General features: G+C 41.7%; 1 protein-coding gene across 4 annotated transcripts in view; it reads right to left on the bottom strand.

The window, feature by feature from the left end:
* The window catches only part of MYO1B (myosin IB), a 757,882-nt gene that overhangs the window by 405,872 nt on the left and 334,842 nt on the right, over positions 1-17,168 (bottom strand). For all 4 annotated transcript variants that reach the window (XM_086955387.1, XM_086955390.1, XM_086955388.1 and 1 more), the window contains exon 8: positions 10,918-11,016. In XM_086955387.1, the coding sequence (XP_086811513.1) occupies positions 10,918-11,016 (99 nt within the window). The remainder of the gene's footprint in view (positions 1-10,917; positions 11,017-17,168) is intronic.

Genomic DNA, 17,168 nt, shown 5'->3' with positions numbered 1-17,168 from the left:
TATCAGTTTTATACACTAAAGCACCGAACCTGTCCATCGATTTTACGGGGGACAATTTACTTTGCTCGGTTAAAGCACAGTTGCGCCTAACGCTAATCCTGCGTGTGTGCAGCAGGCTGACTCAGAATTTCTTGTACGACGGAGTGCCACAAAGAAGGAAAAGTGGCGCTTTGTACACTTTCAGATTGTGAGTTGGTAGTTTTTTTTAGGTTTAACAGAAATACCACCAGCATTTAAACTGTGTTCGAGGTCATCCTACCAAGCTTCTAATGGGCACTGATCTCATCACCACGAGGAGCGCCTGAGGGGATACTGGATTATACAGCGGTGAACACAACTTGCAGTGAGGGCCTCGGGTCAGGCAGGGCTCTTTGTGGCTAATTACACGGCAGAGCTTTGTTTAAACACACACACACACCCGCCCTTCTTTTGAACTGTGGCCTGAATGTGGCATTGTCTAGGATTACTGCACCTGGTGTTAAAATGACACTTCCTCGGTGTCAATAATGGCTGCGGGGCAAGAGAACATGACATACCGATGGTGATCAACCCTTCTCTTTAGCAGTACACATCATTATTCTCACTAGGGGGTTTAGCAGAAAACTCAGCTCTACATGAACAGTGCCCTGCTATGTGCAATCAGAAGAGGGTAGTGTGCCTTGTGTAGGGTAGGTGTTAACTCACCAAAGCACACCGCACTATCATACATGTAGGCAGATCAAACATGAATGAAGCTTTTTTGGTCTTTTAACACTATGCCAATCTTCGAAGACACATTTCCAAAGTAATTACTACAGCAATATAAGGCTTTAAACGCCACTATCCGTGAATCCTATAAAAACCTGTATCATTCCCTACTGCTACCTATTCCTAAACCCTAGAAACCGCCTCTGCCACCCTTCCTAAACCCTTACTACATTTTAATGCTCCTCATCCCATTACCACAAAAAATCACTTACTATCCCTTAACACTTCCAGTTCCTTGAACTCTTAACTCCCCTTAACGCAAGCCTTCATTGAAGCCTAAAATTCATTTACTATCCCTTAATGATTATTTTGTATAGCGCGAACTGGGCCTGAAAGTATAAGAGAGCTTTAAAGAGTTAGGATAGCAGAAATTACACAAGTTACTTGTGGAATACATAAGAAATACATTAAACAGACTATAAAGGAAGAAACGATACATAATACAATATGTGGACGATAAGGTTCGGAGGTAGATATGGTAGTGTGCTGCGGCGGTGGGCAGACACAGCACAGTTTGTTTACCGAGGTAGCGAATCTCCAATTTCCTGGCTGGGGTGATGGGGGATGTTGGCCCGAAACTGGTCCCAGAATACTAGTTTCCGGTCCAGGAAAGACATGGCTTGGCAGTTCAGGCTGGACTGTTCCCATGAGGGACAGGGTCGAGGCTGATTTGCCTATAGCTGTGTCCGAACTGGGGTGGCGGAGTGAACTAAAGAAAGCTGATGGATTCTAGCTAGATCTGTGACTGGGGGTGAGTGTCTGAAAAGTTTCAGTGCTCCGTCCATCTCCTTGTGTTTGGGGTGAGTGAGAAACAAGGCAGATGATTTAGGGAGGAAGAGTTTTGGTATTTTTTTAGTGTGGGTTTACGTTTTTTCCTGAAGTGAGGGAATGAGTGACAGACACAGAGATCCAAATTCTAGGAGCGTTCCTGGAAAAGGAGCAAGGGTTAGTGTGTCAAGGAGTTCTGCCATTTTCATTTGTAATTTAGAAGCCTGTAGGGGTTAGGAGTACTATTAAAGGGAAAGAGTGGTCATTCATCCAGGTTTCATTTAGAAAGATGTAAATTCTGCGGCGGTTTCAGCTATTTTAGTGGCATGCGTAAAAGCGGACAAGCAGTTTAGTAGCATGCAGCAAAGAGTAGGTAGAGATCTTGGACCATGTTGACCGGGCTGGATGGTAGTTAGTTTGGCAGGAGGCTGAGTGGTGACCGGGCTCCTACTGGTGCCAAGGATGACCACGATCTTGCTGTGGCAAAGTTGGTTTAGAAATTGTCGTTTGTGTTACACAGCATTTCAGCTTCCCGCTGCGACACTCCAGTAATGGTGCATTTAGATTTGCAGTGGTGATGAATGTAGGGGGTCATTTGCCTGGGTATGGAAGATGAGTAATAAGAGTGCAAGTTTGTGGCAGGATCAGCGTTTGGCATCAATGAGGAAGGGTGGGGCAGGATTTGCAGATTCTTTGCGTCCTCACATACTGTCGATATTGCATCCAGAATAGTGTTGATTTTGAGTTCTAGGTGGAAGGGAGTGGTGTATGATTGAGCTCACCAGAGGTTGGGGTGGGGGCTAAGGTGTGATCCAGCCTGCATTGGTTGGAGGACTGAGACAGCTCGGTGTGGAAGATGGATTACACTGGGAAGAGGAGGGCCATGAATGGGGGGGGGGGGTTTGGGGCGGGTGGGGAGAGCTGTTCTGGCAGCAAAACCAAAGCTTCAGGGCTTCTGGGAATGGCAGAGGCTGTAGAGAGGTGGGGGTTGAGACCATACAAAAGGGGGTTGAGAGCAGAAGGTTTAGTTAGAGGAGGCAGGGTGGGTGTGTGGTTGAGTTCTCTAGGAGAGGGAGGAGGGGTGGCGATGGAAGCAGATGGCATAGAGGCACAGAGAGCAGGGAAGTAGAGATAAAAAATTGATAAATTCTGTTAAGAGGCTTGGATTAGGATGTTCCCATTTCTGTAAATGGTTAAGGACAGTACTCCACTACAGTTCTGGGATCGGGAGATAGTGAATTTAGATCCATAAGGGACACTAGTGGGGCTGGTTATGTAAAGGCATTGAAGGAAGTTCTGCCTCCATTTTTTCTTGGTGTAGAAGATGAAGTAATTTTAAACCCTTCATATGTTGGACTGTAAAAGAAGTCTTATTAGTGTCTCTGGGTGAGGATTTTGTCTTTGAAGTTTTTAGCAGCATGTCTGGAGAGGTTTCTTGGAAATTTTATGCAGCACGTGTTGGGGCTGTATCTTTCCATGATGGTGCTCTTGCGTGAGATGGACCAGTCAGTAGTCGCCACTGCTTACTATATAAAACATACTATATATGTTATACAGCACAGTGGAAGGCCAATTGCCAAGGTTGCTTATTGCTGTATTTGTGTGTAAGACTGGGTCTGAGTTGCAAACTTTGACCAAGGGCTAAAGTAATAATGTCATAAAATGTGTTGCATAATCTCAAATAATTTGCCTTTTCTTATAGCATAATTTAGTAAATCCTGTCGCATAATTTGGTTCTTCCCTGCCACATAACTGCAGTGGCCTTGCTGATAAAAGGCCCTAAGTAGCATAGAGCAACAAGAAAAAGCATACCTCATTAAAAAGTTAGAAAAAGGTTTTTAGGGCATCAGTGGAATAGCTTTCAGTACTACAAACTACTGTTAACGTACAATGGAGCTGTGCTGCATTCTCATATTCGTGGAGATGAGCAACACCCCACTAATGAAGAAATTTACAGAATGGTGGATGTTTGGATGTGTACCACAAATCAGTAATACCACTACCACGATACTGCTGGCACTAGATTGGCAGTTGGAGAAACTCCCGATAAGGACTAGGGACCGAGGTCGTGTGACTGATGTTTGGAAAAACACTCCCAAGTTTTGCAACACAGAAGAGAAGGAAACCATATGCATGAAAAGGTAGGTTATCTTTCTTCATGCGAGGGTGTAATGGGTTTTCAATCACGATCTATTTAGGAAAGGAGAGAACTCTGACCTTTGTCGACTTCCATCCGATGTCCTTTGTTTATCACTTCTTCTATGTATCTAAATTCTGTCAACTTTTTGATAATAGTTACACTGACATTGTATATCCCATTTTCCCTATATACCAGTAATACTGGCATCTTTTTGTAAGTTACTTCTAACTTGTTCCAAAAAAAAAAGCTACATTTGGGCTTGGCAAAGGATTGGTTACTAAACAAAAAATGCAGAAGAATGTTATGATTGTTTTCTGCAGACAGTATAAGTGAACTATGAAATGAATGGTCGAAAATGTGCACATTTATACCTTGCAAAACTGGTCGAGTTGAATGAACATAATTGCTTATATTTGCAATAGTTTGCAAAGTGTTCATGCTTAAAGATAAAACAGTGATTTACGAACCGAAGAAGCCAGCACAAGGAGTAGATTACTTACTTTGTAAGCATCTGTTTGTAGCATATAGTGCTGCAGATTCACATACTTTGCACATTCCTGCCATCCTGCCAGTGTTGGACTCCTGCCATCTACTGGCTCAAACTCTACAACTTGTTTTTCTCAAAGAAGTCTTTTATGTCTGCTGTGACGTCAAGTCTCCTCCTCTTCAACAGAATGTGCATGTTCAACAACCACTTTTTCTGTTAATTTTGAATAATCTGGTATACGGAAATAGGCCGCTTGTATTGCATAAGGACTAAAATGGAGTAGCTGCCATGTTACTTCTGGATTAGTAGCTGTCTTTGGCACTGTCCACACCTCTGAATCAGTGAAAAAGCTCTAAAATGATTGCTACTTATTTCACAAAGCGTAGTCTACCTACCAATTTTCACATCACCTCCTCACACGACACTGTGGAGTTCCTCAGGGGTTTATCATATCTCCTCTATTATTCAACATCTAAATAACCCCCTTACCAATTCTGATTAAATCATACAACCTCACCTGTTACAACTATGTAGATGACATCCAAATCATTAAAAAAATAATAGCTAAGACCACCTCTACAATTCACAACTCGATGTCTACAGATGAAGACAGCACAAAACAAACAAACAATCCCAACAATAGACACATAACCATCGATTGCGAGTATGATAAACCTAAATAAAGAAAACTCAACTATCCCCCATCTTGTACAGGAAAGACCGTCTCGTCAAACAAGTGAGCAAAGAAAAGACCATGTGAAAAATAAAACAAACGACGATGGACCCTGCACAAATAGACAAAACATTCAGCCCATTCAGAGGAGAAGGGGAGGTTGTGCTGCAGAAGTGCAATCAGCCCAGTGCTTAATTTGAACTGGTGGTTTCCGGTGCTCAGCACTGTCACTTAATTGTCTGCACTGGCACTTGTGACAGTCTGCCCAAAGTTGGCACTGTCTGGCTAATTTAGAGATGGCCACAACATCAGTTAAGTATTAATTCAACAGACATTAAAATGACTATTGCCTGCTGCCCAAGCCATTCCTATACCTTCAGAAGCTTGAAATAGTCTGAACTATTACACTTGTAGGAGTGGGATGGTTAGTAGTTGTGTTGTTACTATCATTGGCAGCATGGCAGGGGCGATGTAGTGCAGGCTGCAGTGGCTTCCTGACGTGAGCCCTGGCACGTATTTGATTTTTTATAAATTAAGCAGTAGTCCGCCTAATAGAGAACATCTTGAGACAATATTGATAAATGTCAACCTACGCAACACCAGCGCAAGGGCCAATGATCAGAAGCGCCAGCATGAAGTTCCCGCTCCCTGCTCTCCTCAGTCTTCTTGCACAGTCTAATCAGATCCTCCTAATACCTCAATACACTTCACAGGGATCACATGATCATTTGAACCGAGGAAATATTTTAAATGTACTGGGAACCATACCAGCATGAAATCACTTATATTCTCTGGACTGGTTAGCCACTAAGTTTGTTTATCAAGGAATTCATAATCAAAAAGAAATAACTCTTTCAACCTGGAGGACAGCAGAGATCGCATAAATGATACTAAGCGCCACACCCCAGTTTGAAGCATGGGGTATCAAGCTTTAGTACCTAAAAAACAATGTTAACCCTTCGCCACTGCTTTACCTGAAAAAGACGAAACCGGATGATTCTGTCGCAATCAGAGTTCATTCAGTTCTACAAAATGCCAGCGGTAACCAAGGCGCGATTGGATTAAATCTAAATCTACCTTAAGAAATCTGTAGGGGGCACAGCTTTATCAGTACAAGCTGCCTAACTCTGGAACTCAGCCTACATTAGAAGCACAGATGAGCATATACACATCTGAAGACAGTTGAAAGCATGGCTATTTAATAGGTAAATGCAACACCCACATACTGGCAACATCGCCCACAAAATAGTAGCACCCTCAAGTGCATCTACGCTGCATTAACACGCAAGACCTAAAAACTGCATGACATGGTTATCACGCACGACAAGAAAACCCTTCCGCATATATTTAAAACAAAGACAAAATGCTATCCAGCTGCACACCTAGCATGGTGTAGTGTGATACTCATGTATGCAAGCATTTCAGCACCCCACAAAGGAGTAGTATGGGCTATATAAATACTGCAATACAATACCACAACCAGTTATCACAAAATTACTTCACATTGAGAGATAAAAGGGCGTCATTGTTTCAGTCTTTTTACGCAATTATTGGAGTAAAATTATCACCAGCTTTTTGCTTGTGCTTTAGTAATCATAGGTAGTGGTCTTATTAGGCACAGTATGCAGAACGTTTCTCTTTATAGAACAGTGACATTAAATGCATGGAAAACCGCGTTCTACACATTTTACTGGATTTTGACAGCATCCGACTTATTTTAAAGGACCCCAAAAGTATGTCAGCGAATGATAAAATGCAACAAATATTAGTGCAAGACTATTTTAACTTTTTTATAACAGGCCAATTTAGGCAAGGTGAACTTCTCTTTTTAGGTCCGGCTCAACAGAGCATCTGTTTGGATGACATTTTTAGCAATTCTTTAAAATAAACAGCGTGAGCTTTGGCTTGGCCCCACCCAGAGGAGCATTACTTTCCAAGGTCATGCTATCAGTGCTTCCATTAGAATGCACAAGGGATTATTCAAAATCTAGAAAATAACTCAACTAGGCGGTCTGTCGCATTCTGTTCTTTCTCCTGTATACATCCTACACAGAAATCAAGATTTTTTTTGTTACTTTTTCCAGCATCCAAAGCCAGTAGGATAGGCTATAATGTAATAAACAGCATTTGATCATACAATGCACATGAACCGCATTTGTCAATTCCTGTGTTTAAATTTTTTGGCATATTCAAGCTATACCTAGTGGCTTTGCGAACAGTTGTTTAGCTTGGGGGTGACCCAAAGACTTGCTACAACTCAACGAATTTCTGAACATAGCAATGTAAATTCTAGGTTCTAAAACAAGGCAAATTGACATATAAAAGAAACTGCCTGGACTCAGACACTCCACACCACAGTCTTGTTATTGACCTTAAAAGATATCACACTGAAACAATTTAACAGAGTACAAACACTACACAATGAAAAGGCTGAACACAATAGAACGAAAAAGTTAAAGGTCATTCACTATTGATAGATGTTTTACAACAGCTTACTTGATTCACTGATAGGAATATTAGGTGATTCTTAATTTAGTGTTTAAAACTGCGGATTCTATTAATAATAAATGAAATATTTTTTTAAAGTGACATACTTTTGCCTGTATAGGCATGATGTGGTTAGATTTATGGCAGAAAAGATCTCTTAACCGGATGGTTCGCTGACCAAAACCTCACTAACCTATAAAAAGTTTAGATCCACAATATGGGCAAAACTAAACCGGAGAAAATATGGAGTATTCCCCCCACATTTCTATTTATCACCTTTCAGATTATTCAAAATACCTAGCAACAGCCAAGGACACCACTAGCAATGGAAGATCTTACCAGCTGGAACAATTCCTCAACCCTTAGTACTACTATCCCATTTGTTCCTTTCATTCAAAAATATGTTCAAGAGAAATCATCAGCACGTTGGTATACAAGTGATTTGAATTCCAGCAAAATGGCAACCAGCAAAACGGTTAACTCTAAAATCACTACAGTCACTAAAGATTCTGAGAAAATCTAGGAGATTCTCCTTGCAAAAGACTATTACTTTTATAAAGATATCAACGAATGCTCTAGTCCGCACCAGAGTATGTTGTCAAAAACTTTAATAAACAAATTCATAAAAATAACTCTGATGCTCTGCTCCTACAGCAAGCCATATTGGAAACTTCTTCTCTGATGAGATCTGAAAAATACATAGAGATAAACATTCAATACTCCAGAGAAACACTGCGAAATGCTCATCCTAAAAATGTTTGCACTCAAGCCATTCTCCAAATAATACCATCTACCAACTCTTCATCCTATACAGACAATACCATCCCATCGACCTCATAAAATGATTAGCTTTTGACATTGCTCCAGTAATTCTGACATTCATCCAGAAGTCAACAAGTATTTCCATTGTATTACAATTTGGCAAGATTCCTCTATTATTAAGAAACCTAACCTAGACCAGATGGGCTACCATAACTTAAAGTAGTCTGTCTAAGCTTCCCTTTCTCAAACCCATTCAAAAAGCTGTACTAGCACAACTAATTCAAACCTGAATACCTTCCAGTTGGAATTTGACCAAAATGTGGTACAGACACACCAATTCTCCAAAAAATGAATGACCTATGTAAAACAAGTATTGACGATGAATGTCTCTTCATGCTACTTGATTTTAGTGTTGCTTCTGAAACAACTGACCAGACAACACTTCTTCCTTTCATATTCACATGGATAGGGTCACTAAGAACTGAACTAGTTTAATCTTTCATTTAATCATGATCACAATCTGTAAAATTTGGCTCTTTCAGATCACTAATCCTTTAAAAATGTGGAACTTGGCTTTCTACTTCATTAGGCCAAGTAAGTAAGATATTACAACGTGAAAACTTACCTAGAAACGCTAGACAATTTGATGGTTTTGATGGTTTTCTTCCCAGTTTAAATGAATTCCTCGTGTTCCACTCCCAATCCAGAACTGCCTTCCCAAATCAGCACAACTTGATATCTTGCCCAAACTAACTTCAGAACACTGGTGCAGGCCCTGACCTGATCCCCTCCCATCTAGAAGGGGGCAGGGAATGCCTTACTTTCAGGACTCTCTAAAGACACTTTAGCTCCTCTTAAAGGCGTTCCTAAATGCGTCACCTCACCTCGCCAAAGGCACTACATAAAATCAATCCCCATTGCTCATATTCTAGGAGAACTTCATAAGCTCGCCACTTAAGCCATAATTGAATTGAATTTATAAAAACCCGTACTACTCAAAATGTCTGGCAGTTCCCAGCTACCTCATAGAAACTACGCACTTCTGGAAAATAAATATATTGGAGGCAACAGTAACTTTCATCTAGAAGGTGCCAAAAAACAAAAAAGTAAACTGCCATTATTTTGCTCAGCATCAAGAATTTGCATTCTCCTCAATTAAACTACCTTTCTTCTGGCACTTGGAAATGGCCTAGGAATCTAAAACAATTACCTTTTTAGAGTGTACCTTAGAACAAAAAAAAACAGGGCAATTCTTCATAGCTCCTAAGTGTACTTCTCGGTTACTTGTTTAGTGCTCTGCTGCCTAAACTGCAATGGGCGTGCTATACGTATTCTTTTAATTTGAATTTTTACATTTTATGGTAGTACAACAATCATCAACAAACAAAGCCCAGTGGCATACAATAGAACATCACTAGAAAAGATTAAATGGGGGTAGGAACTGCAAGTGTTCATCACAAACTGTGGAGAGAGGCATAAAAAGAGGGCACTCACAGCAGTCATTTCATTTGTTGATGTTTAGTGTTCCCCTATGTTTCAGGTGGGGATGAGTGGGTGGCGGGAAATCTTGATATTTCCGGTCATATCCTACAGCAGCCGCCCTCATATTTCCCTGCAGTTTATCGTCATGCAGTCAAAAAGTGTCCAGGGTATTCTCGAATTGTGTTTGCAGTAGTTCACTGGCTATCAAGTCCAACATCTCTGTCAAAATATTCCTAAATCCCTCATTGCGTTCTCAACTCTTCTCACCATTTTTAATTTCCGTTCCTCAGCCACTGCCCACTCTCCCAGGTCTGATCTTTATTTACCCACGCGGGGGGGTCCCCGGCCAACCAATGGATAGCAATTCGTCTCCTAGCTCAGAGCAGTCCCAAGGAGGCGAATCTACTGCACATTTTGGTGCCTTGCTTAGGCAGCAGCACCACTCCCAACTAGCACTGTTTTACTGTAAGTGCCAGTGGTAGGTTTTTTATCTTAGTGAGGTTACCCACCACCTTCTTCCAGAAGCAACACACACCATTGCAGGCCCAGGTCATATGAAGGATTGTTTCTGGTACCCAGTTACAGCACAAGCACCTCTCAGAATATGAGGGGAATATCTATCCTATGCAAACATTGAGGTTTGAGGTATACCTGATACAGGTAACAGAACTGTGTCAGTTTAACCTAGCTGTGCTGGCCACCTCCTGGACCTGCACACACGTAGTTCTGGTGATGCCTTTTTTCACTGCAACCGGAGTCATAGTAAATTAGTGACTTTTATAAATTATGACAAAAGTATAGCAAATTTTAAAAAAGACAAGCCAACATACAATTCACACAAAACAAAAAAAAGACTATTAATTTATGGTAATTTCTGACATAACATAACAAATCCTAAATTAAAATCTGCTGTACAACTTGTGCCGCATAAAAGGGAAAAAATAAACCTCAACTAAAAGGGTAACAAAAACAGCCCATTTCTCCCTATTTTTATGAAATCAGAAACTATGAACTGTAGAGCCCATGCCCTCAATACGCCAAGGAAACTCTTACGATAGATCCACAACATGGATAAAGGAACAGATACAAGTATGTCTCTAAAATGCAAAACAAACCGCATCACTAATGAAAATAAAGACGTTATAACATTTTATACTTATGATACTTCAGGCTAACTATCAATCAGATACGGAAATTAGTTTTAATTACAATGTACTAATGTCATATCCTATTGAGACAAACTAAGCCAAAGGTAGGTAAAGCAGAGCCAAACAATCCACTACAGTGACACAGGCAGTTTATTACTTTTTTTTTCCTTTCTCACAGGTCATGTTATCCATGTGCAATACATGGCTTCAATTAAGTACTTACTCAGCAAATCTTCTGGAGCGCCAGATAACAGCTGGTAGAAGATGTGGAAGTTTCTTTCACCTCGTGGCTGCCGCACAACACGAGATTTTTCTAACAAATCTGGAAAAAAATAATTATGTTAAACCATATTCTCTCTTGATGTATCCTAAAACAAGAAGCCTCCAGTTGCTCACCCTATCAAAATTCAACTGCAGTTTGCTCTATACCTTTTATTCCATTAAGTAACTTTTACCCAAAAACGAATGACTGCAACATCTGTTAACACATTAGTGAATTGTCGATTTTCTAGCATCCATTATTGATTGTAAAGTTTACCTCAGTCGTACCTATCACTTAATAGAGTTAGCAGTGATGTGCCTTCAACCCATTACAGTTACACAATACCAGGCAAATGTCCTATTCCCAGAGGGAAATGAATCAGGATCCTGTTTGTATGAGGGTTCATAGATGTTGGTGTTACCCAGATTGTTGTACTTTTTTCCCACTCTAACGATTCGAATCCCTCAGAAGTTTTTTCCAAGATCTTAAGGTGCTCATGATTGCACTAATCTGTGGTAACAGCAGAAAACAGGTGTCTCACACGAAGTTGTAAACCCCACTAGCGGAGGGAGGCCTAGAGGCCCCAAATTATGATAATTAATATGCAGCTGCGCAATTGCAATGATCAATGCGATGGTTGGAAGGCCACAGAGCTGGGACACTGGGCGACCAAGACGCACCAGACTAGGGTGGTGAAGTGGCTACTGAATTCAACAAACAATTCTGAAAGTGGTGGGGAGCATTCTTATGTCCATGGCCCACTCATGTTGGAATATATACTTGTGTTAACAGCGGCTCTCCCTCCCCTATGCTAATAAGCTATCCTTTGGATGTGGCCTGGTTGCGCAGACTTAGGTGCTAGACCAGAAGTGGCCGCCTGGACTACCGCGGGCCTAACAATCTGGGGTGACATGTTCTCAGATTAGATTCTATGCACGTTTGAGAACCTAGTAGATGACTTTGGCAGACTGGCGGGCTCCTTCCTCTTGTATGCATCACTCACTCGACACTTACATAAGGTCTAGGATAAATCCCATGATGAACCCGACATACCCCAGAACCCTCCAAATTATGATTACACACTGGGCTGGCCACCGAGTATTCACACTGCTATAGGATTCTATACGCATAAACCAGCATGTCTCTTTCACTGTACTCTGCACATATTAGGACATATTACTCTCCACAACGCTCTCCGACAAGCAGTGGGCGCAGTGTTTTGAGGTGCCAAAGTGCGTCTCTATGAATGCCAGATTGAAGTACACACAATTTAATTTCCTTCATCGCACAAACCTCACACAACCCACAGACTTGAGGGGATGTACCGAGGCACGGCGGATTCCTGCCCACTCCGTCATAACCCTGATGTTACTTTCACCAACACGGTGTGGTCGGGTACACACTTGGCATCTTATTGGTCGACTATAGCAGAGGTCTTAACGGAGGCAGTGGGTGAAGCTGTACCAACGGATGCCCAGCACTTTTTGCTAAGGATTACCTCTCGAGTGCCAGCCCGAAAGCCCCTCAATAAGTTTCTTGACCTGGCGACGGCCAAACGTAGAAGAGCAATGAGCTGGAAATCATCAATTCCACTCCCTGTCGTAATATGACTTGAAAACCTACGACATCCTATTGTGTCAGAATTGGAGATCCTGAGGGGAGTTGTAGCAGTGCTTACAACCACATCTCAACCTCCAGATTGGAAAACATACTTAACCGTAACCGATGTGGGTGGTGAAGGGCTCACTGGCTTTAGTTGGTCTCCTATTTAAATTGAAGGTGGTTCAACGGGGCAGAAAATTTGTTTTCTCAAATGGCTGCTGCAAAGGATTTTTTGGAAGGCTTAGAGATGAGAAAAGGCACATTCTAGCTAACCTGTTGCTGTTGAAGATAATCATTTTCTCCTTGCTTTCCCTCGAATTACCAAAGTGCAATACCCATACAATACCCCAAGGGTTGGGTGGGAATCCAATGTCTAAGCGTATTTTTGGTTCTAAATGGCTGAGAGAATCTTTACTGGGGAAGAGTGTGACGAGAACACAGACGCAAACTCCCAAGTCAATTGTTCCAACTTCTCCATTGCTGTGTCTCTGCTACTTATATTCATTCTCTTCGAGTACCTAGTGAGCTACTGTGTTTGTGTGGTGGTTTTAGATCAACTGGGCTTTCAACAACTAAAAACAAAAGATACGAGAATGAGAATCGCTATGATTTTATATTATATTTTGTATTTGTGTTTGTTATTTTAAATAAAGTTGTTAAAATAAAAAAGAAAACTGTTCCATTTAATTTTTTGTGCTACTGGTTGAGTTAATCTTCAAGAACCAGATCTGCGAACGACACTGCTCACCTTCTATTTTAACACAAAGAAATATTCACGTCGGGAACCCATTGGATGTTGTACCCAACACCATAATGCTGCCTACTCCTATTTCCACATGCAGGCTGATGGGCTCGAGTACTACGATTCAAACGTCATACAGTACAACACGGTCTTGGAGAACTTAATGTTAACGCCTCTGGGACACGGGCCAATACAAACACGTACTACTCTACGTCTAGAATAAAAAAAATAAATTTTTTTATCCTAGTTCACACAGCAATGCCCAGATCCCACCACTGTGGCAGAGAAGCACAAGGAAATCTAAGGAAATATTGGAGCGTTTTTGCAACGCAACCCTGTATTTACAATGCTCATGCATCTGCTATTTCAAACAAATCCTAGTCTTTGTGATCCCACGATTAACACACGATGCCTTCACAAAGTAGAACCCAATAAATATGGGAAAAGTCCAGCATCTTTAAAGCTTGGGCAGATCACTGCAATGTATTTTATCTGTGAATCGTGTCAACTAAGGTTTGCACCAGTAATTTAGTGTTCAAAACATGAAAAATGTGTTTTGTGAAATATAAAAACAATCTCTTTTGAATCAACGCGCGAGGATTCCCTGAAAAGAAGGCTTATAGGAAATGTAACCTGCACAGATGCACGAATAAAAAAACTGCAGTAATTAAAAACTTAAACAACCAACAGACCTATGGCAAGAATACATGTTCACGCCTAGCTCCTCTAACTGAAAATACAGTTTGATACTGTTGTGCTCTAGGGCACGGCGTCACTTCACCTTCTCCCTCTTGCAAAATTAATTTGGACATAAAGTAGGTTTACCAGAAAGCACATTCATTTTTCATTGGATTACAACCTTCTTTTGTCTTGTCACTCAGTTACAACTGTTTTGGGATCGCACCAGAGCTTCACAAACCTGCCCTGAAAGGTATTGCCAGCCCTGAGTGATCCGCAATGTTAACAAAATGTAATATTCAAATGTGGGCATGTTAAGACAAAACACACGTTTGTTCTAGAGTTCTGTTGCGTTTCTGGAGAGAAATTACCATTTCAAAGAGCAAACTAAATTAACTCCTGTAAAAGTCACATACAGATAGCTTTCCTAGAAGATTTGCTTTAGAACAATGGCCCTATGAGAACCTCACACACGAAGGATTACAACAGAGATGTGTTGTTTAGCTCTTGGTGCATGGGTTCTATGAATAAGCATCTTTATCCAAAGGTCTCCATTTCATTCACAAATCACTGAAAATATTCTCTATCCATCAGCAGGAAACAAACTGATGTGGTTGTTCAAAAGTGCATGGACTATCCCATGTTGGCACACTAGAACTGCCTAACATACGTCCCCGGTTCCGTTTTTTCTTTCCCATTTGTTGTTGTTTACGATCTACTTGGCAAAGGGGGGCATTACTTCACGCCCATCCCTCAGGTCCAGGTGCCAGAGAGTAACTAATAATGAATGGCTCTCTGAGGGGACAAGGACTCATGGGCTCCAGATCAAGGCAGAAATCCGAAATATTCAGATTCTGCCCAGACCCCCTCACACGTGCCACTCCTACAGAAAGGTTGGACTAAGGATCCTCACTGGGATTCCTCTGTTTCCGAGTCTATCACCTCATGCTCTCCACGACTGTAGATCGGCAGTCAAACACGGCACACAGGCCGATGTGAACATAGACTTGGATCTTTCTTCAATATCTCTTTCTGCTTCACTTCTGAGATCACTGCCGATCAGAAAAAGAATAATTTTCAAAATATGTTTTCTGGCCCATAAGGTTTTAATAGGGAAAGTGCGTAACTACTTACACCGGAAGCTCAAATGCTATTATCCAATGCGGAACCTGTGATCCATGGATAAATCATTTTTTACTATCCACTGCATCTGTCGGTCAAAGTGTGGTTCAGATCGTTTTCATATCTGGCTCCCACCTATTGGAATAATCTGCCCCTCCAGACTTGTACTGGTACTGATTACACCAAATTTAGAAAACTACTAAAGACTGATTTATTTTAACTTTGTTCTCTTTCTGCTGCTATTTGTCTTTCGCGCGCACCCCTTTAAGGGCGATGTAGGTGCGGTTTCAAATTACATTTACATCACATTGCCAAACTATAGTGACTACAAATACTAACTACAGTGACAATATTGAACAAAGTAAAATGTGTGAATTTAGGGGAGTGTGTTTTTTTTTGTGTTTTCTTTATTTTTTACGGTATCAGGTTGTTCCGGTAGGGGTCCAGGGTCGTTCCACTAGGAGTGTGTCTGTCTCCTGGGCCTCCTTCAAGGGTGTCTCCACTGAGGAGATTTGTCGGGCGGCGACGTGGTCATCCCCCCACATGTTCATGGAACATTATCGTGTTGTCCTGGGTGGTTCTGTTCCTGGGGATTTTGCTGGGGCCGTTCTGAGTGCTGGTGCGGTGCCTCCTTGATGGCCCCTTTTGTTTCTTGATTCAGGTTTACTGTTTTCTTACTTTTGTACTGAATAAACCTTGTGTTGGTTTTCTACTTCACCGTGTGGTGTTGTTCTTCTGATGGTCAATGAAGCCTTTTGGCTTGGGTATTTGCTCACTATGTTAGTCATGTGGCGAGGAAGACTAACGAGGAGGTAATGCCCCGGTTACTTACCGGTAATCTTCATTACTCCGAGTATAGTCTTCCTCGCCACATGAGTTCCCTCCCCCCCTCCCGGTCTGGCTTTCGGCTTCATTTTTTGCTTGGTGGTTCAGACTGTTGGTTGGGCCGGCCCGCCTCTTATAGAGGTCAGGGGTGACTGGTCGGCCATGTTGGGAGGGGATGGGAGGCTTTTTTTTACTTTGGAGGGTTCTGTCGTGGAGCTGAAGCTCACTATGTTAGTCATGTGGCGAGGAAGACTATACTCGGAGTAATGAAGATTACCGGTAAGTAACCGGGGCATTTCTCAAAGCTAGCTTCAAAATAATCGAATTCCCCCAAGCACAAAAGTACACTGTGTGGGTTCAGGTGCCTACGGTTAGAGGCGGTGACAACAGGCAGGTGCTTCATTACAGTGCCTCTCAGAGGCCAAACTTCAAAGAGGATACCCAGCAAATGGCTCTCTTCACACCCCTGTGTGCGCAGACTATGCCAAGGACCTTTCTTCATTCAGGTATGGCTCAATATTACTGGACAAGGCAGCTTTTTGTACGAGTTGGGCAGACTCCATGCTCACTAATGAGACCACTTTCTACCATTTCAAAAGGCAGACTAAGACATCACACGCATGATGACAATGCTCGCATGTACAGTTTAGCATGGGGAGTGTTCATCATAAAAGCAGACGACAAGTACCACAGCACTGTTATTATAGACCGCACTCACATATCAACCTGAGCTCGGGGATTAGAGGCAAATCGAAGGCCTGTAAACACCGGATCAGAAGACAATGCAGCAGGTATAGTGTTAGGAATAAACAAACCATAGAATGGAACCGTCGGATGGCAAATATATGTATAACTTACAGACAAGTTCCAAATCACCAGTAAATCGTCTGCAATTAACTAGGACTCCAGGACAGTAATTACAAACAACCTAACTTCGAAAAATGCAGAAATACGATTCCTTTGTTCCTGCAGATCACCTTGTGTTTAACATGTTTACATTCCCTTTCCAGGTTTAGTGGAAAGGGCGTTCCCGCGAGATGCAGCATTTTTTTTTCAAAATGTCCCCAGGGCCCAATTATTCACAATATCCCAGTTACACACAGCTCCTGACAGCAGACGATTATGAGAGAGAGGAGGCGAGATAAGCACACACAACCTTCTCTTGGAACTTGGAGGTATTTTCTTTTTCAAATGACATTTCAATTTATTTTAAGTAATTTACATTAATTTTCTGAAAGCTTAA

Source organism: Lissotriton vulgaris, chromosome 2_1 (assembly GCF_964263255.1).
Source record: "Lissotriton vulgaris chromosome 2_1, aLisVul1.2, whole genome shotgun sequence".
NCBI lineage: Eukaryota > Metazoa > Chordata > Amphibia > Caudata > Salamandridae > Lissotriton > Lissotriton vulgaris.
The sequence above is the reverse complement of the archived record's forward strand: the minus strand, read 5'-3'. Positions and strand labels throughout refer to the sequence as shown.